The sequence below is a fragment of the Larus michahellis genome, chromosome 4, assembly GCF_964199755.1.
Source record: "Larus michahellis chromosome 4, bLarMic1.1, whole genome shotgun sequence".
Classification (NCBI taxonomy): Eukaryota; Metazoa; Chordata; class Aves; order Charadriiformes; family Laridae; genus Larus; species Larus michahellis.
In genome coordinates this window covers 80,610,228-80,637,264 of record NC_133899.1, presented here as the reverse complement: position 1 = coordinate 80,637,264, position 27,037 = coordinate 80,610,228, and the positions used below count along the sequence as shown (strand labels likewise).

The window sequence follows — 27,037 nt, the reverse complement described above, 5'->3', positions numbered from 1 at the left end:
ATAAGAACATCTGGAATCGCCCGCCCAGTTCCAGCTGTCCAGACAGCGGATATCTCTTTTGTAGTGATTTAAGAGTCTGTGGTATTCTGCTGCTGTAGTGGTCTGCAGCGTTAGTCAAAGCAATTCTGCTCTCGCCTCAAGTCTAATTAAGGGTAGCTCTTGCGTAAAGTGAGTTAAATTCAGTAGTCACAGCCCAGACCCCATGGAAAATAGTCTAATTCAACTACAGTAACACAATATAATATAAATATAACGCAAATACAAAACCATATAATTTAATTTGACATGACTGGCAGTTTTTTGCTTAAGTCAGTGAAAACGAAGGAGTACAAACAATGAACTTCCCTCTTTACTTCGATCTTTTATTGTTAGTATAGTGGGAAGGTGGTTTCAGGATGACTTTGCATGGCAGCAGCCTAAACAAATGCATTGACAATATGCAAATTTCAAGCTTTCTTTGAAAATATATGCACATTTATAATTTTTAAATTTCTTAGATAGTTGCAGTAAATTGAATTAAATCTTAAACATGGCCTAGACCTTAGACTTTTCCACATCTTTCCTGCGTGCTCAAAGGGGGAGGGGGGAAACAATTTCACATGGAGAACCCAGGCGAGCCATGGCCTCAAATAGCTTTTAGCCAAGATGCTTTCATGCCCCTGCAAGTCCCACTGCCCACCAACATTAGCCCTACCACAGGTGAGGCCCTGGCCCCTGCCCAGCCCCAGGAGAGCCCTGGTAGCCACACTGCCTCTACTGAAATCGGCTCCCAGCATGGCAAGACACTGCAGAGCTTTCAGTGCCCAGGGCCTACCTGCTCTGTCCTGCCATCGCTGCCACTAGCAGTGACCAGGTGTGGCACCACCGAAACCCTTCACAGGGGAGGAAAAAAAGGCGCAGGGTAGACTTATTTCTTTCCTTTTCACCCAGTAAATTTGCCGTGCTACAGTCAGGGGAGGACAGAGCGCGGAAAACACGTACGGTGGGATGAGAAAGAAGGGATCCAAACGCCCCCTCCCGCCCTGGCCTGCGCTTTTGATGACCGTTTCCACAAGGACCCAACCCAGACCAGGTCCGGGGCTTCCTGCATCCCATTTCTCCACACCTTCCCCCCGAGGAGGACGGTGCTCTACCGCCGGCTGCCGCCCCCGCTCACCGCCCCTCAGGCGCCGGGGCCGCCCCTCAGGCACCTCCCTCAGGCACCTCCCTCAGGCTCCCGCCCGCCCGCTGGCACCGCCGTACGGCGCACGCGCGCGCCGCCCGCGCCGGCGCAGAGAGCAGCGGCGGAGTAACGGCCTGCTAACGGCCCCGCAACGGCGGCGGCGCGCGGGCCGCCATGGCGTACTCGACGTGCTGCAGGGTGGCCATGGTCTCCTGCCTGGTGCTCTGCGTCTCCCTCCTCCTGCCGCGGACCTTCTTGTCTCGGGGCGGCGGGAGGCAGGAGCCCGGGGCTGCGCCGCTCGCAGCGCCCGCGCCGCCCGAGGGTAAGAGGCCGCCGCGGGCCCCGCCGGCGGCGGCTCCGCTGAGGCGAGGGCGGGCCGCTCCTCGCCGCCATTGCCCCCTGCCACGCTGCGCCCAGGTCCGTGTTTCGGCTGCTGCCCGGGGGCCGAGCGTGGAACGCGGGGGGATGGCTCGGCGGCGAGCCCGGGGCCGGGCGGGGCGGGCGGTGGCGCTGGGCCCCCGGCCCGTCGGCTCGCCGCCCCCCGGGGAGCCGCTGTGGGTGAGCGGGCCTGGGGTGCACGGAGCGTCGGGGAGGTGTTCTGCCGCCCGGTAGGGAAACGTGGCGTAGTTAATCCTTCCCGTCAGTGTTGCCGCGTCACTCGTGCTCTCTCGTTAATGACGTGCGGAGTGTCACTGGTTGAATGTACTGGTCTCGCAGTGATGTACCATTTTCTGTTCCCTTCAGAGAAAGATAGTTTAAAATCCTTCAAATTTCATTTTATTAGTTTTATGTGAGTGGGGTTCTAAAGCTACTGAAGAGACGTACTCATACCACTTTTTTGTTTGTTTTTCATTGTGATGCATCACTTTTTATTTGAAAGCTTCATTATTTTGTTATTTTCTGTACTGTATGCTTTTGTTGTTGCTTATGAAATAAAAGTTCATTTGAATCATCTTCATTGTTTAGTTTCCTACTCCAGTATTTTAAACTTGGCATTCGTGCGCCAGATTCTTGTAATAAACATGCCCTATGATGACTCATTTAGACTCAGATCCTATCCTTACAGTCCCTCGAGCTGTGTCCTTCTTACCTGCCCTCCCACTCTGCATGTCCCCTTTTACGTTCTAGAGGAATGGGTTCATAGAAGCACCTCCTGTTCTTTTTATGCCCGTTGCCTTTCACTGTAGGTTTTTCTCCTCAAGGCACTTCAAAAAAAGTGAGTATCATCGCCCCAGGTGTTCACAGAGAGTTTTGCCCAGGGCTGTCTGCAAGCCAGAAATGAGGCTGATGGAAGTACAGAGAATCTCTGGGTTGTACTGGATGCCGTCCCACAGGGACACATATTCAGTGACTTGATCTGCATCTTTCCAGCAGGCTGGTTCTTACGTGACTCTACAGTTCAGTGGTACTGATTTCATTTGACCAGGGTTTTTTAAGGACGTTCAGTGTGAAGTTGCTGCTGAAACAACATTATGTTGAACCAAAATACATGACCTATACTGTTCCTCCCCATCCATGGTTGCTGTGTGTAGTCTTTTCGTTGGTTCTTTGTTTTTAAGAACTTGAATATAGGTTCATCAGCACTGTAGATTTACAGGTTTATAGTTTCATTCCATAAGCTCTTTAACACTGAAAACCTGACTGGTAGCTGGTTTTTTTGATAGCACATTGAGAGCAGTACTGTGAGGGCACGGTGCTGCAAAGGCCCAGCAGACAGCACGGGGGCTGGGTGAGGACTGTGGAGTCACCTGCCTGAAGCAGGGGTGGGAGCAGATGCTCTGGGAGGTGCTACCTGTCTCTCCGTTAACTTCTGCTGCTGTGCCACTCCCGGCTCTGATCCTGCGGTCATACCAGATGGTAGGGTTTGACAAACCATTTTCCCACAGCACTGCAGTCTTAGGCAGTCGTCAGTTAACGTTCTGGTGCTTCTTTCTTTGGCTGCAGGATGGACTGAATTGATCTAACAGAAAAATTAGCTTTAAAAAAAAATACCCCAAATGCTTGTGCCCAAATGATTTTCAGTGACGTCTGTCTGATGAATGATGTTCATACCTGTTCGAGCGCAGCCTACTTTAAGCAGTGCTGTCATAAGCTGGCTAATCATAGCCACAGTTAAATGCTTAAAATAGATGACATAAATACTCTTTCCATCATCAATAGGTAGCATAAATACTCTGTCCATCATCCTGCAGGAGATGACGGAACAGCATGAGTTGGTGTGTGCCTGGTGCCGAGCCAGTGGTCAGAGTGCTCCTCTGCTGCACCCCAGTCTTTGGCCGAGGATGTAATACCTCGCCTCAGCTGATCTGTTTCAGAGGAGAAATTATAGTCCGTATTTTCAATTTGATAGCAAGAATTTCATTACACCTGCTCTGCAGACCAAACTTTATTTCACCTGGAGTTATTTTTTTATTGGAAGAATAAATCTCGATTGAACAGTTCAATTCATATCTCTGTCATTAGTCGTCCTCTTCAGTGAACTAACTGCAGTTACCTGACAGAAGTTCCAGGGACTTGAAGTAATTGTGTCATTCTTGAAGTTAATAAAGTGCTTATTGTAGTCTTGGGGGCAAAATGCCTCTGAATAAAACATTCTTTAAAGTTTACTACCATTTGTTAGAACTCAGTGTTACCAGAAGGCTTTTTATTGAAACAAGCTTTAAGCATGGGAATGGCGCTTTCTCTAATAAAGCCATTTTCAGAGGTCTCTTTTAGGAAAATGGTGAGCATAGTACTATAGAAGTTAATATTAGCTTTCAGGCAGAAAGGTTGTTCTTTTTCACAGTAATAGTTTCATGTATATGAAAGAACTTACTTAAAGAACTGACTGTGAATCTGTCGCATTTCTAGTTTACTTCATGTACAGACATTAAATTTTTTTTTTATTTATCTTTTGGAAAAGAGGAAAAAAAGAGCTACTAGCAGTTTAAAAAGTACTTTTAAGTCTAGAGTTTATAAATATATGCCGTGCATTTTGTAAAGCTACTGTCTAAGTTCGTAGTTTAAGCAAAACCTTCCAGCTCTATGACAAGAGGTGTATGGTCTATCTGCACCCTTGTGAACAATAAAGCAGCATCAGCTTTACAAGAAAAATGACTTCAGGTAACGCCTCTGCCCAGCTTGGATTTGTGCAATGCACACATCAGTTGCCTGCAGGTGTCCTTACTTAAGAAAATTATGGTGTTTCCATTTTGGGTAGCTTTTGTGTTTTTCTTTTTAACCTCCACCTGCAATATTTAATTAAAAATGTTCAGGCATTTGACTGTTTCCCTTAGAAACACCTGTGCAGTGGTTTAAAGTAAGGATTTCAAGATTGTCATTTCTTCTAACCATTTTTGGGTAGGTTTCTAAAGTTGTGTTGTTGGGATCACAGCTAGAGCTACTTTGTAAATGTCACTAAAAGAGCAAGAGCTGAATGAATGCATACTGTTTGTCCAGTTTATCGTGATGTTACGCTGTCTGCTGGAATCAGAAGTATTTATAAAAAGATTTAGAAGGGAAAAATATAAATGACTGCATGTGTAAAAAGTCTAAAACATGGGTCTTGTGATAGTGCATAGTACTGAAATAGAGAGTGGCCTCAACAATGAACCGAACGTGAACTTGTGGTGTTATAAAAAAAGTGATTAATAACTTGGGCTTTCTTTGGGCAGAAGTGTTGGGGAAATTAGAGAGTGATAAAGAATAGCAGCAGAAATTATATAGGGGCTTGAGAGATAATTTAATGTCAAGAAAACAGTTTCTGTATAGATCATTCTGAGCTATTATACTAAATGTGGAGGCTGTGCAAGAAAACCTAGGAGGACAGTTTCAGTCTAGGGAAGATCAAGTTACTTTGTCATGGAGTCCGTCTGTCTGTCTGTGTGTTGCCATTTACAGCTTTAGAACCCTTTGGCCAATTCATCTCATTGGACAGCGAGAGAGAGAAAATAAAAGTTTTATGAAAATACACTTCTGAGATTGATTCAAGTGTCCTGAGACAAAGGCTTCAGTAGAATGCCTCTTTATTGGCATTTACCAGAGAGGGAGGTCTTGCATATCCTACTAAGCAAAAGCTTTGCTCAGAGCACATGCCGTCTTTAAATATCATGTCCAACAGAGCAGGGGAGAAAAATGTACAAAACTCTGAGTTCTGGTTCTCACAGGAGCATATTTCATTTCTGATCCATGTGACTGTCTGAAAAAGTGGTGGTTTTCTTTTTCAGTCACTACAATGAACATATTACCAGGAAAATGTCAATGGCACCTTAGCATCCCTAAACGTGGGAGTCAGAGTGCAGTCTGAAGATAGGTTTGAGGGCTGGAATTTGCATTGCTGAGGCAGGAGGATAGTTCTGTATCCCACTGTCACATGTTTTTTCAGTTAAAGCTTTTGCAGAACGTCTAGCTGGTTCGTTCTTGGGCTGAGGTTTTTTTTGGTTGATTGGTTTTGCATGCACAGTAAGGAATAGTAAATGTCTGTCTTGGAAAAAACGCAATCTTAGTATTTCCAAACCAAAGTAGCATAACCACGGTTTTGGGATGGAAACGATGAGAAATGGCAGAGCGCCTGCTGCAAAGCGTGAGCAGACTGTGGGTGCTGTCCCCAGAAGCAGCGTGGGTGAGATGTGAGCAGCAGTGAGACAGCATCCTTTGCTTTGCTGTCAGCGTGGACAAGTCACACGCACTTCCCAAGCTGCCATTTCCCATCACTAACCCTCCTTCTGCGCTTCCTGGGGTCTGAAGAACATGCACATTTTATAAATGAAGTCATGTATCGTAAATCTCCTGACAAATGGAGTGCAAACTTAATGTAGCAGCAGCCCTGATGTACGGTATGTCACACTTTATTTTTTTATTATACGTGTGTGTATGTATCCCAGCGTTTTACAGCTTGTCGGATGCTGCAGAAAGACATATTATCTAAATTAAGAGTTGCTGAATTGTACAATAACGTAAGTCTAAGTAACTTTATAAATAGTTGGGTTCAGTAGCAATTCCTAAACCCCATTAGACAGAACACATAACAGCTTTCTTGGAAAAAAGACACTTGGATAGCCTGACTATTATCAGCTGGTTGGCTGTTGTATTAGGTGTGCTATAACTATACTTTTTAAGGTTTGCTTTTTTCAGTTGAGTGTTAATATTGTTAAAATTTTTTAAAAAGCACCATAATTTTAATGCGATACTGCTATTGAGGACTTCATCTACCTTCAGAAACTACAGTCCCTTAAACAACACAAACGTTAGCTGGGGCGTAATTTCGGTTTTGAACCTAAAGCTATTGGAAGGGACAGGATTAGACAAAACATGCTCTGCTTGCCCTGTTGGCTGGTTTGCAAAGTTGGTTGGAAGCATTAAACCGACAAATTACTAAACGCGTTGGGTAAACCTTAGGTAAAGAGATGAGAAGGCCAAGTAGGGTGTATTGGGTGGAGCTACCACATGCAGCGAGCAGGTCTGTGTGAAGCTCTCAGGCTCTCGCAGGGGAGTTGAGAAACGTTTCAAGAGGAGAGCGGCGCCCGTCAAAGCTCAGTGGAGGTTGGTGCTCTCCCCTTCCCACAGCATGGAAAATATCCCGTTGAAGTACTCCCCACCTGCACTGGCAACGGGATGGTGCAGCAAACAAGGACCCGACGCGCGCCCTTCTGTGCTCACGTAGAAGTGTCACTGGATGTTAGTGATGGAGAGTATGGCGTTGTCTCTATTTGAAAGTGGTTTGTTTCATCCCTGGAAATGTCGAATCCAGTCACATCATCTACCAGTGTGCAACAGTGTTGGGTTTTTTAATAATGCGAGGTATGTTGTTTAATTGACAGTGGCATCCAAATTGCTATGCGTTTTCATTTATATACTGTTTATTTGACATATTTTTGCATCTGGTGCTTTTAAGTTGCCTGTGCTGTCAATTTCCTCTGTAATTTACGTGGGTTCTTTAGGATAAAAAGCTATGGATTTTTTTTTTTTTTAAATAAGGAAATCATTATAAAAGTTTAAAAATCAACAGGGAAGATTTAGAACTAGAAACTATGAAATTCCCCTTTAAAATTATTTTGATAATGAAATGACTAGTACGTGTCCCTTTGGCCTGATTATCTTTAATTGAATTGAATCTTTGAAAGCACAAACGAGGCCGTGTGGATAATTTAGAAAACTATTCCCTTTAAATACAGTTTCACCTTTGTCAATTATTTTCTGCTTTCTTTATCTCTTTTTTTTTTAATAAATAATATCTGTATGAGTATAAGGTGTTTTGCAGAGGTTTATCCCCCCTGCTGTTTCATCCCTCCCTCAGTGATACTGCTCTCTACACGACATCACACTGGTTTCCCCCGTGACCTACTGCTACAAGGCATTCCTGTGGAACAATGGGACTTTCTTGTAAATAAGATGCTATGCTTTCCATCACAGGCTTTGAATTATTCACTAAAATTAGAGTGCGTGATAACAGCTTCCTCAAAGTTAAGCCGGAGCTAATCTGAGAGCGGTTTTGGTCAGTGGTGGGATACCTGGGCAGTTCCACTAAAGCCTGCAGCACCCATCACTTAAAAGAAAAATGTGTTTTTAATAGTAGAACTTCACAAATTATTGCTGTCACTTCCTAATATGTATTTACTGTAATTCTCTGTGCTCAGGAATTTTGCCGCCTATGATGGTGTTTCCTAGCAAGAGCAAATGTTAATTTAATCTAATTTTCTCTTAAAAATATTTGCAGCTGGGTACTTACAGAAGTAAAGTTAGTTATTTTCGGTGCTATTTCAAACCTGGTTTTCATTTTCTTTATGCAATGCATGCAGCCTGCCCCAGCGCCCAGTGAGCAGTGTCCAGGCTGCCTGGCTTTCCTGCTGATGGGGACAGGGAGTTCCACCGCTGCCACCTGGCTTGGCGGTCCCCGGCTCTGGTGCTTCCATCCAACGCCTCCCACCACCAGATGCGGTGGTGGAGTAGCTGAGACATTCAGTTCAGTCCCAAACGGTGGAAGGGAGTGCAGGGGTAAGCCCAGGCTGGGTATGGAGATAGAACGTAGGATGTCGAGTAGATGGAGGAGTGAAATAGTGAATTTCATGGCAAAATTGATGGCAGCAAGAAAATACAGTAACTGCATGAGCTTAGATTTATTGATATTCTAGTGCCTTTCAGTTGAATGAAATCATCCACAGCACCATTCCGGGGTCTCTGGAGTCTTCCTGTAGTACCCATGTATGCATTTATGCTCACTCCCCTTCCTTGTTTTAAATTATCTCTGCCTCTCTCAAGGCTAGAAACCATTTTTTCCCCTCTGAAATGCCGAGGACCATTTGTCCTAAGCTGTATTCAATCTCCTCTTTTACATTGCTTTACCCAGCACATTTTAAAGGAGAACAGTTTAAGGTGCCATCACTTTTCTTTATCTTTCATTACTCATTTCATAAAATCAGGTAAAATACTACTTCTTACGGCAATATCTGAAAATCTATACTGGGCAAACACTGCAGTCATGTATCAGGACGCTAGGTGGGTAGTGATTTATACATCAACATGCCTTTGCGTGATATGGAAAGATCAGGCTCACAGCAGAAACCCAATACACTGTTGGGGTTTTTTTGAGCAGAAAATCAGGAGTAAGAGTTCGGGTTTTCATCCTGTTAGGGATGCTGATTCATAGGGTCTTTGGACAAGTATATAGCTGTTAAACTCCGTGTTTTGTTATTGCCCTGCCAGTTTTTTCTCAAGACAGTAATTGTGGATACCTAACTCCTAGCACTGCATGTAGTAAGTGACCAAGGATTGAGTCTACAGACTTGCAGTCCAACAAGTTACTTTATTCATCAGTCGTGGTGCATTTAAATTTAGGCTGCGTGTAAAAGGGTGAAAAGTAATAGAAGAAAAATAATTGTGTGTTTTCTTGCAGGGAAGCTCGGTCGCTTTCCACCGAGGATGCATTACCAGGCCACTCCCGACAGCCGAGCTACCCCTCATTTTCCAAGGTCTCACCTTGCTGAAGCAGTTGCCAAAGCCAAGGCAGGTGGAGGTGGTGGTGGAAGCACTGGTGGAAGTGGGAGAGGTCTCGTGGGGCAGATTATCCCTATATATGGATTTGGCATCTTCTTATATATCCTGTACATTTTATTTAAGGTAAGACCGACATAAATTGAAAAGTCAGGGAAATAACAACTAAAAAACCCTCAAACCAGAAGCAATAGTCCCATTTCTGTACCTGGTTCCATTTTAGCCTTGCTCAAGAAGAAGTGTTTATGGTGGACCTTTGGGGGTTAAAAGATTGGTGTATCCTGTGGGTTTTGGTTTTGCAAAGGCTGTAGCTAAGAATGTAGGGACGGGTTGCTGAAATCCTGCATTGGCCTCTGACCTCTTGCAATTTTTTGAAGGATTTTTTTCCCCCCCCTGGAAAATGTGTATGTCTAGAAGAATGCTAGATTGATTTTGAATATACACACAGTATTCTTTTCTATCACGTGTGACTACATATTATATATACTGTACGTGTCATGTATTGTGTTACGAATTTAAGGTGGGAGAGAGGGAGTACAATTATTGCGCGTCTTCTGGAACAAAAGCACCACATTGTTGTAGAATGTGAGTTTGGGGTTGTATTGACCATAGTGGAACTACCCCAGCTGGAGAACTGTTTGAAAGCTAGTTTAAAAAAACACAGCCCAAAATCCCCTCAAGTGTTTCACACCTGATTTGAACTTCTTATGGCTTTTTGTTACACAAATGTGACTTGCCTGTAGGTGATGACAGTCAGCTGTGTGGGAGGAGGGAGAAGTGGACTTGTGGAAATGTTTCTTCCTTTGGGTGGGCGCTGAATCCAGAGTGAGCAGTGTCCAAACAGCTGAGCCTGCTCTGGGCAGACAAGAACGATGTGAATTGGGTGAGCTGATCAAACGCAGAGAAGACGAAAGAAATAGCCTGCAGTTTCTGTGTAGAGCCAGTACCTTTGCTGCAGGTACAAAGTTGGTGAGGAATAATGGCAGAAAACATTGCAAAAGGGACAAGTGGGCTCAGATACAATTCCTTCAGAACCTGTCCTTTATTTCACAATAATTGCCCAATGCACTGTTTTTTCCCTCCTATATGCAGAAGAATTCCAGTATCAGGCTGGAACAGATTGTCGTGGTTTTGGCCGGATTGGCCAATCAGGACGACAGATGGCCCTCCCCCCCTCTCTCCTCAGAGAGGAGAGGAAGAGACAAGGAGATTCACGAGTTTAGAAAAAGAACTAAACTACTTTAATGAAAATAATAATAAATAAGAAAATAGGAAATAATTATAGAATAATAAAAATTAAAGAAAAAAAAAGCATACAATGCATACAAAACCGTATCCAGCTCCCAGGATGACAGTTGTGTCACCAGCAGACACAGGGAAAGTCCCAGACTGGAGTCAGTGACGGACAGGAGCTGAATTCCAGAACTAGAGTCAGGAATGCTCGGATCAGGATCAAAGGCAGACAAACAGACAGGGTCCTCCTCAGATGTCGGCCACTGAAGAAAGAGCGAGCCAGAGCAGCATTGCCCCTTTGATCCCTCAGCTTTTACACTGAGGGTGATGCACATGGGATGGAATACCCTGTCGGTCAGTTTTGGGTCACCTGTCCCATCTGCTCCTCCCTGCACGTGGGACCCCTCTACGCTTCTCTGCTTCCGACCCTCCAATGGGGCAAATAACGAAGTTAGCTGACCTTGGTTGTTATAGCAATAAGTATAAGCAAGAGCCTCTGTGCATACAATTCATTGGTATAATCAGGTCTTATCGCCCTGAGAGTGAACAGTTTCTGAACAATATGCTGTCAATTTCAGACTTTAGTCAGTTAGAAGAGGCCCAGCTAAAAAGTTAAATTACAAATCAGAAAACTGGTTCTGTTTTACCTCAAACCAGGACACAGATAAATATTCTAAAATGAAAAAGTGATTTTTGATGAGTTATGGTTTTACTATCCTTAAAAATATCATTTGTTCCAAGTGTCTTTTAGGAGTTTTCAGCTGGCAAGATCTTCCAGGCATCTTTCATGGTTTTCTGGTTTTGCTGTTGGGCATCCTTTTCAGTGGTTACTTTCTGGAATGTTTTAGTTTTCTATCCTTTTCGCTGTTGCCTTTGGGGCTTATATCTTATATATATTATATGTTACTTATCTATTACTATTGCTGTAACTCATAGAAGAGTTGTCTTTTTTCACTCATCAGCTGGCTTCCAAAGGAAAAACTGTAGCTGGAGAGCGGAAATGCCCTACTGCTGCACCGGGAAACATGAAGAGGAAAATCAGTGAGTATGACTTCTGAGTGTAGCTGTTGACTCTGTAGAGGCACGGTCCAACTGAACAAGGCAGAAGCTTCTGTGTTGGAATGATCAAGAGTTAAAGTGAGTTACTGCACCGTCACTTTCTAATCTCATTCGGCTAATGAGACCCTGCGATAGTAGCCTGATCTCAAGCTCCCCTGGAAGCGATGGCTTTTCACGAGGTTCACTGAATTAACTGTATGCATGTGCTGAAGAGCTGTGTAGCTAATGATTAAAAATGGACAATAGGATGTCCATCTATAATTATTCTATAATCCGTATTATTCTGCTAGTAGTATATAAAGATATTAAAAGCTACCTTCATTTTTTTGAATTTGTGAATTCACAGCCATCACCAGGCACTTCCTTACTTTTTCCTTTCCCTTTTAGTAACGCTTAAAGTTTTGATGAGAAAGCAGACAGTATTCTGAAATGTGATTGTGGTTCTAACTAAACATCGGTGGGATAGATTCAACTATTTGTAGACATTTATCAGATAAATTAATAATCTCACTATTGAAGATTGGACGAGTAGTTACCATAACAGTATTTAAATGCGTTGTGTTTAGCTGGCTAAATTATAACAGGAAAGAAAAATACTTCGGGCTTTATAAAAGTGCTAGCAGTAAGGTAATTCTCTTAACATACATAGCTGTAATTATCTTGACATTAATGCGTATATTAGGAATACCTAATGTACTCAGTGCTATAGATTGCATTTTCAGTGCACTTGTACTGCATTGTGCCTGGCAATTTTGTCTAATTTATTAGCAACAGTAATTGTATTTTTTTTCTCTAATGCTTAGTAAGAGAAACTAACTTTGCAGTAAGTTAAATATTTACCGTCATTATAACTCAAAGAGCTAGCGATGAAAATTATTCTGCCTTTTTCTAAAGCTCTCCATTTGTATTCCTAAGGCGTTCGGTGCAAGCTTTAGCAGAGTGGGAGACAAGTCACTGGGCTAAGAACCACTTACATAGTGACTTGGAGGAAATAACTTCCTTTCTCTTTGCCAATTTCCCTTCCCCTATTTTTAAAGTCTCAGACATGCAAAATAATGAGATCAGGGATACATTCTCTGCCGAACGGAGATCTTCCCAGAAGCAGGATGTTTGTGGTTGGCTTTCTCCGTTGTGCCTTTGTGCTGCTTAAACGGGTGTGCCTGTAGCAGCGGAATATTTAACTGGCGCGGGCTGGTTTCGTTTTGTTCTGCAGCTGGGAACAATGAAGTCTCAGCTATAGGATTTTGAGCGTGAGCTACAGAAGTCAAACAAGGAGCTCCAGCATTTTTGTTGACGTCCATGCTGTTGCATCTTTGCTGTTAACGCTTTTGGCTAAATTAAAGCCAGTAGGGGTGTTCCTGCATGTACGCATGTGTGGCTACTATTGTGCTATGGAGCCATGGAAATACTGTGCTCTGCTCCCCTGCGAGGCAGCAGGTGGCTAGCTGTTGTTCATCCCGGTGAGCCTGGCAGACCATTAGCACTCACTGCCTACCCTGGCACACCTGTGCAGGTTTGGGTGCCATCAAGCCCATGAACTTTATTCTCTTTGATAAAGATGTGGTTTCTCAAACTGTAGACCTCATTAGAAAACGCTCAAGTGACCTTTTGTCTCTGTTCCTAAGGACTTAACAGGGAAATTCCATGAGAACTATTAATTCTGCAGTAAACATTAAAACACTATGGTTTTCTTAGAAAAAAAAAGTACGGTATTTTCTCTAATCTCCAGGGCATTTACAGTGGCCCACTCACCCTGCTTATTGGGAGGTTGCTCGGCAGCCTTTGAAAGAAGGTGCTTTCTGTGTGCTCTATTACCATTGGCAGTAGCCTTCACCTTCTTAAATCAGGAAAAGTAGGTAGAACTCTTTAAGCTGGATGTTTTAGTTTCCTCACAGCCACTTTGGTTTGGTACAGCCTATGCTACCGGTGATAATGGGACAGGGATGCATTTTCAAAGCTCCTGCTGACAGATCTTGGGATTTTGTTGGTTTTGCAGCTGACTATGAGCTCACTCAACTCCAGGAAAAACTGAGAGAGACAGAAGAAGCTATGGAAAAATTAATCAACAGAGTAGGACCTAACTGTGACAGGTATGTTTCAAATTACAGCATTTTACGGAGAGATTGTGCTCTGATTAGAAATTAAACTTTCTTACATTGGCTATATTAAAATAGCATTTTTATTACTACTTCACATCATTGTAGAAATTTGATTTTACACATTACGCTTTTTGTACTGCAGTTTTTCTCTTTTCAGAGTCTATATTTAAAATAAATCATTTTTTCCAACTTCATTTTCCTTAAACAGAAAAGCAACTATCCCTACCCTCCCCCTTTGCACAGTGCATTATTTAGAAGATAATGACATGTATGTGTAAGCAGAAAATAAAACATCTACATTTGAAGTATATAAAACAACCTGTCTTAATGTGACTAGAGTAATATTCTGAGTGATTCCTAAGAAACCCATTTGTTTTGTGTTATTTTTTCCAGTTCTATGGACCATTTTTCTAAATAGAAATGCTGTTATAATCTGTGTAAATGCCTGATAGACTATCCATAAAATATTTCTTTAAGGGCATAATTGTATAATAATCAGATTCCATAACTTAGTTCCACCCTGTAACCAGTAAATCCATGCATTTGCTTCTGAATATAAAAGAAAAAAAGGCTTGTAAAATCAGGATTTAAAAATTTATGTTTATTGGTGTTTGCTATAAATCTGAGATCACTATTCTACATTATGAGGAAACACTGGAAACAAGTCTGTGTTTTTCACAAGGAGTGTAACAACACATCAACAGGACAATGCATAACTGCAGTGTTTGAAAATTTAAATACCGTGAATATTAAGGTGACGTCTGCAAGCAAAAAAGATAGCTCTCCAGGTTGTAACGCGTGTTAACTTTGTCTGGATCAGACACTGCTTGTTTTAACCCATTCTGTAAAAATAGTTCTATGCCGAACTTGCACCTTATGTTCATTTATGCTTCAAACTGCATTCTCTTGGAGCACGTAGTTTTGCCCACTTTGCACCGTGCCCCGTGTTGCAGCTGCACTGGTCTCAGCAAGACGAGGTGCCAGACTTGCCTGTGTTGGGCCGGGTGCCAGCAGGAGAAGCCCTGAACTGCCCAGATTTTGCTAGTGAGACAGAAGGATACTGTTTTGGCTATTATTCATCTCTGTTTTGTAGAGCTGACGCGATGCTCTACGCGGACCTTTAAGCTGCCAGAAACAGGCTGATGAGCTGCCCAGATATTGTGCTGACTCTCAGGATAGGATATTTTTACTGTGAAATGGGTTTAGGGTCTGATCCAGTATTTGTTCTACTCTGTGTTATTGGCTCAGAGCCTTTATTTAGTAGAACTTCCCTTCTTTGTTCAACCAAACTATTTATATAGATGGATGTAAAGGCCTCGGGGGAAATCAGAATCTAAATCTAATAAAGAATTTTGTATATAGCCTCTTTAAAGAGAAGGGGGAAAGCACCTCTAGATGGACCAAATTGCCGTTTTTCAAATACACCCAGACTTTGAAGCTTCCTTAATCTACACTGCTATACTCATTAAGTTCAGTAATACTAGATGAATGTCTTAAAATAAAATGTATGGTTAGAAAGTGTAATTAGAGCACAGAGTACAGTGCTGGACTTATTCAATCTGGATATTGATAAATTTAAATAAAAAGGAAAGAGGGAGAGAGCAAAAATGTCACGAGCTCCATTTATTAATATGCAATTAAACAAATCCTTACAACAGAAAAGTCAGAGAAAGAAATAACCGGTCTCAAATTTAAGCTAATGCTGAAAGATCCCAGGTGAGACCATGGCCCATTATACTAGACGCGGCAAAGGGACTCCCAGCCTGCCAAGTGAAATATTAGCAACCAGACAAAAGGATGTATTTTGTATTGTCACAAAAATTGATGTATCATCATAACACACAGCATTTATACTAGAGCTGACATCCGACCTCGTGCCTCGGTTTCCTCTCGCTATACTTCAGGAGCGTTCTCCTCCTGGCTGAACTACTCCTGGCTTTCTCCTTCTGGTGAAGATTCTTAGAATCCAAAAACATTCTAATTTTTTATATTTTCTTCCAAAAAACCTGTTGCTTTTAAAATCCGGATGAGTTTGCAAGGACAGTTTATGCTCAGATAATGCTGTACCATAGAAAGAAATCCTGTTTCAAAGGAATAATATATACTGTGCTCTGTGATTTTATTCTGCGTTCTTCTGTAGCAAGTGTACGTGGTGTTTTCTTGCTGTGGCTTGTCCTGCTCAATTCTTTTTCAAAAGCATTTGAGTGGAGTGAGGCTGGAAGACCTCTCAATACTGTTAGCTGATCTTCTTAGATGGGATAGCTAGTGTTATCCAGCCCTGTGTCGTAGAAGGTAGGCAGGGAGAAACTTGGATCTGTTTTTCTTCTAAGGCTTGAAGACCAACCTCCAAACCAACCAAGGAGACCTCCTTCCAAACCAGCATACTACAGCCTTAAGTACAGAAAGCCCCTTGCAGAAACGCAAAACTTTCAAAAAGTACAAGTACAGATACTTTTCATAAGGTAAAGAAAGCAAGAGGAAGAAGGAGCTACCTGGTCAGGTCCTCAGCAACATGACCAAACCTGAAACTAAGAGACGGATAAAGATAATTGTTACCTAATGCACACACTTAAATGGGTAGTACACAGTACCTAAAGATATAATAATTCACAGCTCTGAGAAAATTTAGCACTCTTCCCAGCTCTTTTTTCAACAGGTTATACATTTAAATTATACACTTCTGTAATTTATCATTGCATCCTCTCACTAAGGGGACCTCAGTATCTCCAGTTTCTAAATGTAGACCTTTACAGTCCAGTATCTCTCAGCAGAGATGAGAAGCCTTGCTGGGAATTTGATGATTCAGAAATAAGACTTGATTGATGGTTATATAGGGCTCTCTGCATTAAGAGCACGCATACTGCTTTTTTCCAGGCTTTCAGCAGAGTGTTTCAGTGTTGGGACAGTGATATAATTGGTACAAAAGATTTCCCTACCCATTCTCACAGATGTCTTACCCATATTCTTTTCATCACTGTCTGTAAAATTTGGTATTTTGAAACCACTTGAAATTGAAGAATACTTGTAAATATTTTTCTCAATGGGAGTACTGTAAAATACTCTCTTGTAAAAAAAAAAAATAAATCTCAATTTATAGTAATTAGGTAAGAGGTAGAAATAACGCAGCTCAGTTACAGAATCACAGAATGGTAGGGGTCGGAAGGGACCTCTGGAGATCATCTAGTCCAAGCCCACTACCAGAGCAGGGTCACCTAGAGCAGGTTACACAGGAACGCGTCCAGGAGGGTTTTGAATGTCTCCAGAGTTGGAGACTCCACCACCTCTCTGGGCAGCCTGTTCCAGTGCTCTGCCACCCTCAAAGGAAAGAAGTTGCTCCTCATGTTTAGGTGGAACTTCCTATGCTCAAGTTTGTGCCCATTACCTCTTGGCCTGTCCCCGGGCACCACTGAAAAGAGCCTGGCCCCATCCTCCTGACACCCATCCTTTAAGTATTTATAAGTGTTGATAAGATCCCCCCTCAGTCGTCTTTTTTCCAGACTGAAGAGACCCAAATCCTTCAGCCTTTCTTCATAAGAGAGGTGTTCGAGTCCCCTAATCATCTTGGTAGCCCTTTGCTGCACCCTCTCCAGCAGTTCCCTGTCCCTCTTGAACCGGGGAGCCCAGAACTGGACACAGTACTCCAGGTGCGGCCTCACCAAGGCAGAGTAGAGGGGGAGGATGACCTCCCTCGACCTGCTGGCCACACTCTTCTTGATGCACCCCAGGATGCCTTTGGCCACAAGGGCACATTGCTGGCTCATGGTCATCCCGTTGTCCACCAGGGCTCCCAGGTCTCTTTCCACCGAGCTGCTCTCCAGCACGTCATCCCTGTTTTTAAAGTCCTCTTTACCAGGCTGTCAATTGGAAAAACTTACCTTTTTACCATGAACTGAGCAAATGTGATATGGAAGAGAGAGAGAGAGAGAGGCTGTACTCTGTGGGGTGCCATATTTGAGCTGTAGCTGCATTTTAATAGTGATTATTTTAAGATAATGAAACAAAAAAATACCAGTTGACACATCTGAGATACCATGTTAGATTATAGATTTTCACTGCAGTCATGACAGCTCTTTAGGAAATGTTCTGATTTCAGTGTAAGAATAAGAAACCTTTACTTTACCTGTTAGTGAGCACTTTGGGACTCTACAAAACATAAGCATTGCCTCTATGAAAAGTAATAGCTGTGTTGGAGCTCCAAACACACAGAGCAAAAATATTGACCTTTGCTTAGACTGTAAACCTTTTGCATCTGTTGGCCTCTTAGTATTCATAAGTGTATTATACTCTGGCAAATCTCCCGTACTCAGGCAGACAGACATCTTATACATTGCCAGCATCCTACAGTAGGTCTTCCTAGAGGCTTTAAATGAAGTGAAAATAGCACATGGGCTTTGGTTTCTCCCTCTCTGTAGGGGATTCTGTCTCTTAAGCAAGGTATATCTGGAGGAGGAATACTCTGAAATACTCACAGACACCTTGTGTTGCAATAAGACGGTGTTTTCTAACGAGAGATTCCAGCATATTAGGAATTTTCCTATACGAAATCCCACAGTGATGCAGCTGCATTGATTGATCCTATTATCTGAGCTGGCATATCTCCCCGTTGCGCTAAACAGACAGGCCTTTCTGTCTTTATCCAGGTGATACATATTAAAATTACATACACTTTCGTCTATCAAAGGAGGATTAGTTTGACAGTTCTATTACAGCTTCTGTCAAAGGCAGCTAGCTGATGAAACCATTTCTTTTTGCGTGCCTATTAATTCACTTCTCAAATTCTACATCAGCATAACCCAGGCGTTTGGGAAGATGCTGCCTCACTCCTTCACTTGTTCTGTGGAACAAGCTGCCGCTGCAGCTTGAGGGGCCTCAGTGCAACCTCCTCATCGCGTTGGGACCGTATCGGCTTTTCAAACTGTGGGGCCAAGTGCCCCTCGGGGGAGGCTCAGAGAGGTGATGTTTAGCCTTGTGATCTCAGTGGAACAGTGTCGGCTGGGTAGCTGCTAAGGAAAGCGGTGGGCCTGCTCCTGAGCGAAGTTCAGTTACAGACAGCTGCGCGTGCAGCTGTGCACAAAATCTAGCCCAGGGTCAGGACTTCGATCGCCGTCGCACAAACTGGCAGTACGATGCTAATCTCCTTGGCTTTAAACCAATATGACTCTGCTGCCTTTAGCGGAGTAACTCGTGTCGCTGTCATTCCTGTATATGTAGGCACAGAGTACCTATTTCACGTGCTGCTCTATTCACAAGAGTTAGTAAGAGGAAAAACTGAAGATGGAAGCTGCAGGTTTTCAAGTGTATGAGAAGTCAGGTACCTGAAACAAGGTTTAGGTGGATACTAATCACTTAAATCCAAATTCATTAATCTGTTCCCAGCTCCCCTCTTCCCGTCTCACCCCTAAAATTCACTGAGCAGCTGTCTAATCTTGGAGATTATCTGTCTCTCTGATGGTCTGGAGATCGCCAGAGATCATCCTACAGTTAAGTGTTCTGCGCCTGCGGAGTGCCACCCTCCCTGAGTGATTGGGGGCAAAAGATCCTGCCTAAAACACAGCAAGATTCAAAAGAGCCCCAGAGTAGTGCCACGGTCCCCCGAGGGGCTTGAACTGGCACTGACACAGAGATCAAACTCCTGCTCAAGAACAACCTGAAACTCAAGATGAAACAAGCGCAACAGTCAGAACCGTTTTCACCCCTAAGTTCAGCCAGTGTCTTTCTCATTCTGACCTCCTGAGTGAGTTAGTAGAGCTCAGATCACCACCCTCCAAATACTTCTTTTGGTCCATAAGATTATTAGGAGGCTATGTTTTTTTTCCAGAAAAAATAACCTGTAATGACTACGTGATCTTATTTGTTGGAAGCATTTTTGTTACAACAGTAAGTAATGGTATTACTTGAGCAGTAGTAATTACTAGAATCAGCAGTGTAGAATCAGCTAAAATTACAGTTTACTTTTAATCTGATAAAAATCTCAGTCCTCTCCCACTCTCCCTCTGATATAAGACCTTCTTTTCATTTTTAAATCCTCCTGTCTGCTTCTCCCCTGTCCCCCCGCCAGGCACCATCGTTGACTCTGTATGATAACATGATGACCTGTCCAACTGGCATTTCTCAATGAGGCCTTGCAGATGTAATGCCTTTAATGGTCATAATTAGGGATCATTAGACTCTTGAGACTAATGTCTGTGTGAGGCATTCTGATCAGCCCCACAGGTTGTTTTAAGCGTAGCATAGATTCTGAATTGCATTTTCTTATAACGCTTCTAACAAGGTACGGCCCTCTAATTCTCACCTAACACTCTTTTAAAAGAAGACAGAAATTTCCGTAGTGTGTTCTGTACCATAACTCTTGCTTGTGCGTCACTTTCGTCTTGCTCTCACACCGGCTGTACCTGCCTTGCTTTACCTGTTCAAGTTTGCAGGCTTTCTAGACGCCTGGATGAGCCTTTATTCTGAGCTGGAGATGCGGAGCAGTGACCGTACTGCAGCCAGGTTCCTCCAGACTGTGCTGCTGGGACGGACCAAACAGTTGCGTTCAAACTCTGTTAATAGTTTGTAATAATAGGGGACTGAATTCTCGTGTCCAATATTTTCTAGCAGGACTCAAAATGTTACAACAGACCAGGAAAAAAGGTTACTTCAGCAACTCCGAGAAATCACTAGAGTTATGAAAGAAGGAAAATTCATAGATGGCATCTCTCCTGAGAAGGAAGCTGAAGAAGCTCCTTACATGGAGGATTGGGAAGGTAAGCAAGAGCCTTTCTTACCGTTACCCTGATGCAAAAAATGGAATAAGGATTACTTATAGTCCCAAATCCTTTCAAAATTTTTTGCTAACTTTATCCTTCCTTTTCACAAGTCAGTGTTCAAAACTTTGCAAGAGGTGGTTTGTTTTCCCGACCATAATAGAAAGAAAATAGATTTTGAGGCATCCAGCATTTCCCTTAGCATAAACACTACATCATCTGCTGCCAAAAGCAGCATATGAATATTCACATATGCTCCGTCTGCTGCTGCGTCTTGGCTGCTGCACGTTTATATCTTTCCCTTTCTTTTTTGGGCTAGATTTTATGCAAAATCATAAAGCCCTTGGAAATCAGAATCAATATGTTTTGGATAACTTATGGTTTCTCCTTTTGATTAGTCATTCTTTGTTTGCACCAATGTTGTGAAAGTTAACTCCAGGAAGTTTGTCTTTTAAAAATTCTTTATTTTAATGTTCTTTCCGTTCCTTGTTGTTTATTTGTTACATAAATGTGTTTTCAAGATACCCTAGTTGACCTGCTCACTATCATAATTTTAAGTGCAGACTTAATTCCTTGCTCTTTAAGAAGCTTTCAAAAATCATCCAAAACATAAAGCATAAACAGTGGCCTCGAGTTCTGTTTTCTTAAGTTCACGATGCGTTTTCTAAAATGAAATGCACAAAGTCATTGACATATCTGTTTTTTAAACTTTATAATTAATGCCATTTATAGCAAAAGTCTTCAAAACATGAAGCAGCCAATTGGTAGACAGAAAAAGAAAAGGATCTATTTAAAGATCTAAGATATACAGTTTTCACCTGTTAGCTCCCATAGCTTTCAGCAAAGCTCAGATACTCACTTCTGAAAGTCGGGGTTGATATCCTGGCTCCCTAAAAATAAATGAAGTTTTCTCATCATCGCCCAAGAAGTCGTGTTGTGCCCATTCTTGCCATGGATGTAATAGTGTGACACATACATGGCATTAAAGAGATGACACACATACTGGCAGCGCTAAAAACAACTGTTTTAACAAACATATGCATCCATCACTGAAGTCAGTACTACTTTTAAATGCTGGTAACGCTTCGAGTTGCATATCACTTTATTCCTAAGGTTATCCAGAAGAGACCTATCCTGTCTATGATGATTCTGATTGCTTCAAGCGCAAACAGGACACAATCCTTGTAGATTACCCTGACCTTAGCCAGCCCTCTGCAGAAGAGCTGGCAGAAAGAATGGAGGACATGGAAGATGAGGACCATCTGTGCAATGAAACCCTGCTAACTGAGCTCACCACGGGAAGGGGCGGTAATGCTTTAACGCAGAAAAAGGATGAGATAACTGACATCAGTGAAGAGGAGAGGGGCCTTCATCGCAGCCAAAGCATTGAGGAGTGCTGCTGCTGTTACGACGACGATGATCCTGCTGTCATAGCGGAGAACGCTGGATTCCACACCGACAGCTGCAGTGAAGCAGAAGAGTCAACCCATGAGGATCTGTCTGTGGAATCAGAAAATGAAAATGCAGCACTGAAAAAGCAAAAAGCCTGTGATTCAGATGAAACAGGCACACTGAGAAAGCGCAACACGAAAGGACTTGAGTAAGAGGGACAATACTGGATGTTATCTAGATGGTGAAGGTAGAGGTCATAAATGGTCGTTCATGTGGTTTTTGTTTCCAGCGCAGACTTCTCTACCAATTCTTCTACCAATTTCATTCCTGTGGTAACAGTCAGCCATATCATCTACCTGAACTGGAAGCCAATGCCCTCTTTCATGCAGTCTTGTCATGGCTTACCATGACGTTGCCAACAGCCCTTTGTCTGTGCTTTTTGGAGACTGGTATCTTGGAGCAGATTATTCCGTTCAGATATTTGTGATTCTTTCCAATTCTGAACAAACAGTCCTTATCTTTACCCATTGTCATCCCAGAGTTAACCAAATGTCTCTTCTGACTTTCTCAAAAATATCTGTGTGCTACCAGTTATGAAAATTAATCAAATGTATATCTATATATGAGATGACTAGGAAGCTGGAGGAGAAAGTATGCCTTTCTTTTACCTGAATGTTAATTGATGAGCAGTTGACACATGTGACTCTTTCTCAACCATGTCATTGCTGCTGTACGCCCAAGAAACTGTTGTCACTGCAATCCACAAAATTTATATGCTACCCCAACCCACAGCTCATTTCCCAGCTTATTCCATGCTGCAGGACCGGTAGCCTAATCTGTGTTGTGTTCCAGGAAGAGCGTGAGCACGACTGAAGTGTTACGAATTGTTCTTTGTCTTTGCCATAGCTGTGGTGAAACGCCTTGGTGAAACTCACAGGTAAGTGCAGGAATTGGACCATACTTTGTCTTACAGAAGAACACTAAAAATATCCCTGGAGATTAAAAAAAAAAAAAAAAAACAAACAAGAGAGGAGTGAGAAGGTTTGTCCTTAAAAATAAAGAACAGATCGAGGGTGAACCTCAGACTGAAAGAAACACCACCACCTCCAGGCCCCAAGGACCCTCCTTGGTGGCCTCCGACAGACTCGTCACGTGGCCTTAACAGCCACTAGCCTTGGGAAGGGTTGGTGTAGCTCACAGCAAACGGCACCGAGGCAGCAGGAACGGGACAGTAGGGACCTAAGGTGGCAAACAGCCGGGCCTCTGCTCAGCCGATGTTCATGAGGAAGCTCGCTGTCCTCTTCATGAAAATGGGTAAGAGCAGCATTTCTACAGCGTGTACCGATTTCAAGTCCTTGAGCTCACAGTTTGAAAGAACGTACAGGCTGAAGGTGAGTATGGATCTGGTAGAGCCAGGACTGATAGTGTAACTTTCTATGGCTGTGTGTTTTGTTTTGAATTGATATTAGCGTTAAAGGTAAAAATACAGTTTAAACAGCACTGGAAACTCCTTATGTTAAATAACCTCCATACTTGGTGTAGGTAATTAATCAAGGTATTTCTGACCTTGGGTAGGGAAAGACATAGTTGTTTCAAATAAATTAAGTTTCATATTTCTGCACAGTGTTCTGTATATCGGAACCTCTATGACATACACAAGGTAAATTATGTGAAAAATACAAAAATCAGTCGTTGCATATACTGGTAAATAAATAAATACATTTACTCCAGAATACCAAAGAATTTCTTTAAAAAATTTACTTTGTAAAAGCACATTCTTGCAGCTTGTATCTAAAACTCCATATAGGTCCAAAATGAGATGCCCCACTACTTGAAATGGGTCAGGACAGTCTTGTGTGCAAACAAGCGTACTGTAGTACAGGCATCATGAAAAAACATGACTGATTAAATATCAGTTCTCAAGATTAAGACTTTTTTGTTAATTTTGATATTTTCCACTCTTCAAATCCCATATAATGTAAAGGAAATCTAGACCATAACGTGCTCAAATTCTACTGTATATCATTGGTTTGTTTAAGAAAGGCAAAGAGATGAATTAGATGTTTACGTAGGAATAAAAAAAAAACTAAATCCCTAACTAACCTTTTTTTTCATTCTATGGGGACAGAAACATTCGTGTAGCGCCGCCATTTTCTACTTCTCGAAGTTTAAGTGAACAAGTCAGAAACAAAGGTTTATTTTTCTTTACAGGCAGATATAGTCTGTATATATATTTTTTTATATATATGTAGTCCCAACGCTATATATACCCAAAATGGGTATTTCTACAGCTGCTCCCAAACTTTGGATCTTTCGGACTGTCATTAGTCGGATGAAGACAGCGTTGGGAAATACACAGTTCAATGTCTACTAGGAACCCTCAGAAATTAATCACCTCAAAAGTATTTACTTTCTGAGATACTTCTAAAGCTGTATCATAATACAAACATCCTCCACAGATATTTTTTCCCTTGCTCCCCTACTTTTGAGTATAAGAAACTGTTTAAAAAGGAGAAACAAAAGCCCCAGTCTTGTAATCGTGGGGTACAGATCGACTCACTGCATGGATCGATGCCACTGAAAAGTCAGCTCAAAGGGAAAAGGAAAAGCAGACGGCTGTTTGTAATAAACACAGACACTTACAGGGAGAGCATTTAAGAGATTATTTTCTTTAAGCTTTTCCACATAAAGATTTCATGTGTTTAAAATTATTTTAAAAGGGGTTTCAAATAACAGCATCTTTCATAGATATTTTGCAATAATTAATGTCAAGACAAATTGATGTCATGGTTTATGCTGTCAGTGTGAACAGTGGGAAAGGTGATGGAGTAATCCCCAGGTATCACCAATGGAAATTTTTTAAGACTATATATGTGTGTATATGTATGTGTGCACGGCTCATATATTTGCACATCTAACATTGGAAAATGCTGAGAAAGTCGTAAATTAAACCTAGTCCTAATACCGCGAATCTTGCCGTACCGGGCATGTATGCGTGCCTCCGTCATACTTGGTATAAACCTCATTTTCTTGTCACTGAGCACAAGATTTTTTTATTCAAAATAAACTAGTAGTTTCAATCACAAGAAAATAATTTTACACTTTTAAGATACTGACAAAATTAACAAAGCTCCAATATTTGTCTTTTTTCATACAGGTTTTACAGTGACCCGCCATAAGAGTTTTTTTTTTTTTCCTATAGACTTTGTCTCTTAGGAGAACTCCCTGTGTGATTTGCTAATTCTTGTGCAGGGTCAGTTACCCAGTATTATCGCTTAAAACACGGGCAACTATTAGCAACGATTTGTTTTTCTAAATGCCCTGTTTAGTTGCAGTAATGACATCACAGAATTCGACGGCACATGAATAGAAAAGGTCAACTTCTTCAATGATATATGGTTTAGATACACCTTTGACTGTGAACAAGGTTTCATGGGATACACATAAGAGCAAAATTTGGCCTCCCTTCCAAATACACTTCCCGAAGTATTACTGCCAATACTGCCCAAGAGTTTTTCCCAATATAGTGCAACGTAAGCAGTGACCATCATAGTTTATCAATGAATACCGAAATCCATTACTTGCCCTAAGTGATGCCAAAGAGCGTGGTGAATTCACCAGCAAGAAACCACCCTACTGTCGCTCCCCAGCACAAGCTACCGCCTTGCCTGCACGCTGGAGTTCCTCCACATCTGGAACCGGAGCTCGTCTGTGCTTTTGTTTGGTTTTCTGTAACTGCTCTCCTTGGATCGGATGTTCCTTTTTCTGGCCTTCGGCCTCAATGTAGTGCAAGTACAATTGACAAAAATGTTATCTTCTCACATGCAATGCAAACACATGAAAAGTTCAAATAACTTAAAAGAGCCACAGGTCCCATTTTTTGCCTTCAGGAGGAGCTCTTTCTTCAGTATTAGGAGAGCTGAATCTTAAAGGCTCCGGTTCTGCAGTTATTTTGCTAAGCTTCCATGCACGTCTTTGCAGCAGTGTCCTCTGACTGGTGACAAGCACCCAGGGTGGGAAACAGCACACGGGGAACCACGTGAACTGTTACACAGCAGGGTGACCGTGAGCATGTAATAATTGCATTGCTTAGTGATAAACCCAACCGTAATAAACCTGGTGTGGGTGTTTTTCTTATACGGTGCCTGCTTGCGTGAATGCTAAGAGGGGCTCTCATCCTCCAGATCCAGGCAGATATCAAGGAAGAAGAAAAAGAGAAAGGAAGATTACTGTCTGAGAAACAAGCACATCTCTGATGGGCACTGTAAAAATAAACCTAGTTATACTGGCATCATGTACACCATGCTCCTCGCATCAAGCTCTGCCATGCTAGTAAAGCAGTTGCTTTCGGCATACAGCCCCCAGATCCCTGGCATCCTCAAAATCCAAAGAAGAAAGCGCACTGTTATCAGGAAGCTTAAATTCATCGTACGGGTGTCAATGAATCAGACAGGGCTGAAAACCACTGCCGTAGAAAAAGAGGACTTCAGAAACGTGGCCTCTAGTGCGCAGGCGCTGAGCTTTGCGAGTCCCGTTCAAGGAGCCAACTGTTAGAAAGGCTGCGCTGTAAGTCATAATGGCCACCCTGAGAATACGGGAGGGTTCTCCAGTATCTTGGTCAGAAACCTGTTCTGCACTTTAAAATTCACCAACAACCTTGAACTGGGCGATGTGATGAATATCCCCCGCTGGGGATTATGCAACAGGAATGGCAGGCCACCCTACATCGAAATGAGAACATATACACAGGGATTTAACACGCTTTAATTCACAGACATTAACTTTACCAGTTTCACTGACTTAGCTTTCTGGAGTGTCCCCACATGGAAAAACCTGTACATGTTTGAGACAAGAGAAAGTTATAGATGGAAAAGAAAATCAGGGAGCTTAAAACAAAACAAGGAAATGGTAGTAACACGGATTACGAAAAAGGTGAAAAGCAGCTACCACCTGCAAGAAAGTATTTGAAGTGATATGAAATAGGAATTCAGCCTCGTGGACTTGTGCTATGTAGGCCAAAAGACAGAATAGCCAGTGCTTTTGAAAACAGGGTTGTGGGTTTTTTTAAAAAAAAAAACCAAACCAAAACACAAACAAGAAAAGAAACATGACAACAAAAAACCTTGTCATAGTGTCACTGAATTCGGCAGCTCTTGAGAATCCATCATAGTTAAAGAGCCATATTCCACAAACAGCTTTTTAAGAGGACATCGGTACAAATCTTGTGAGAGCAGGCATTACTGCTGTAGCCCTACGTTAAACCAGAAGTTAGAATTAACAGTACGCAGCATTTTTATATTTTCAGCCTACATTATAAAACACTGAATCTCCAAATAAATACAGTTAGGAATGCAATAGAGTGGGCCCGATTTAAGTTA

At 42.3% G+C, this 27,037-nt stretch overlaps 1 protein-coding gene across 5 annotated transcripts; it reads left to right on the top strand.

Moving 5' to 3' along the window:
- The first annotated feature begins 1,232 nt into the window (after positions 1 to 1,232).
- RIC3 (RIC3 acetylcholine receptor chaperone) lies at positions 1,233 to 25,774 on the top strand. Of its 5 annotated transcripts, none has more exons than XR_012586848.1 (7): positions 1,233 to 1,484; positions 9,033 to 9,256; positions 11,326 to 11,404; positions 13,419 to 13,512; positions 20,119 to 20,267; positions 21,381 to 23,050; positions 24,817 to 25,774. XR_012586848.1 is itself a non-coding variant. In XM_074585898.1 (6 exons), exons 1-6 carry the CDS (start codon positions 1,337 to 1,339, stop codon positions 21,869 to 21,871), a joined length of 1,185 nt encoding a protein of 394 aa, XP_074441999.1. In that variant the 5' UTR covers positions 1,233 to 1,336; the 3' UTR covers positions 21,872 to 23,732. The 5 variants fall into 5 exon arrangements, 2 of the variants coding, with proteins under 2 accessions (XP_074441999.1, XP_074442000.1); XR_012586850.1 differs by having other exon boundaries at positions 1,255 to 1,484; positions 20,122 to 20,267; XR_012586849.1 differs by having other exon boundaries at positions 1,255 to 1,484; positions 21,381 to 22,596.
- Positions 25,775 to 27,037: the final 1,263 nt, after the last annotated feature.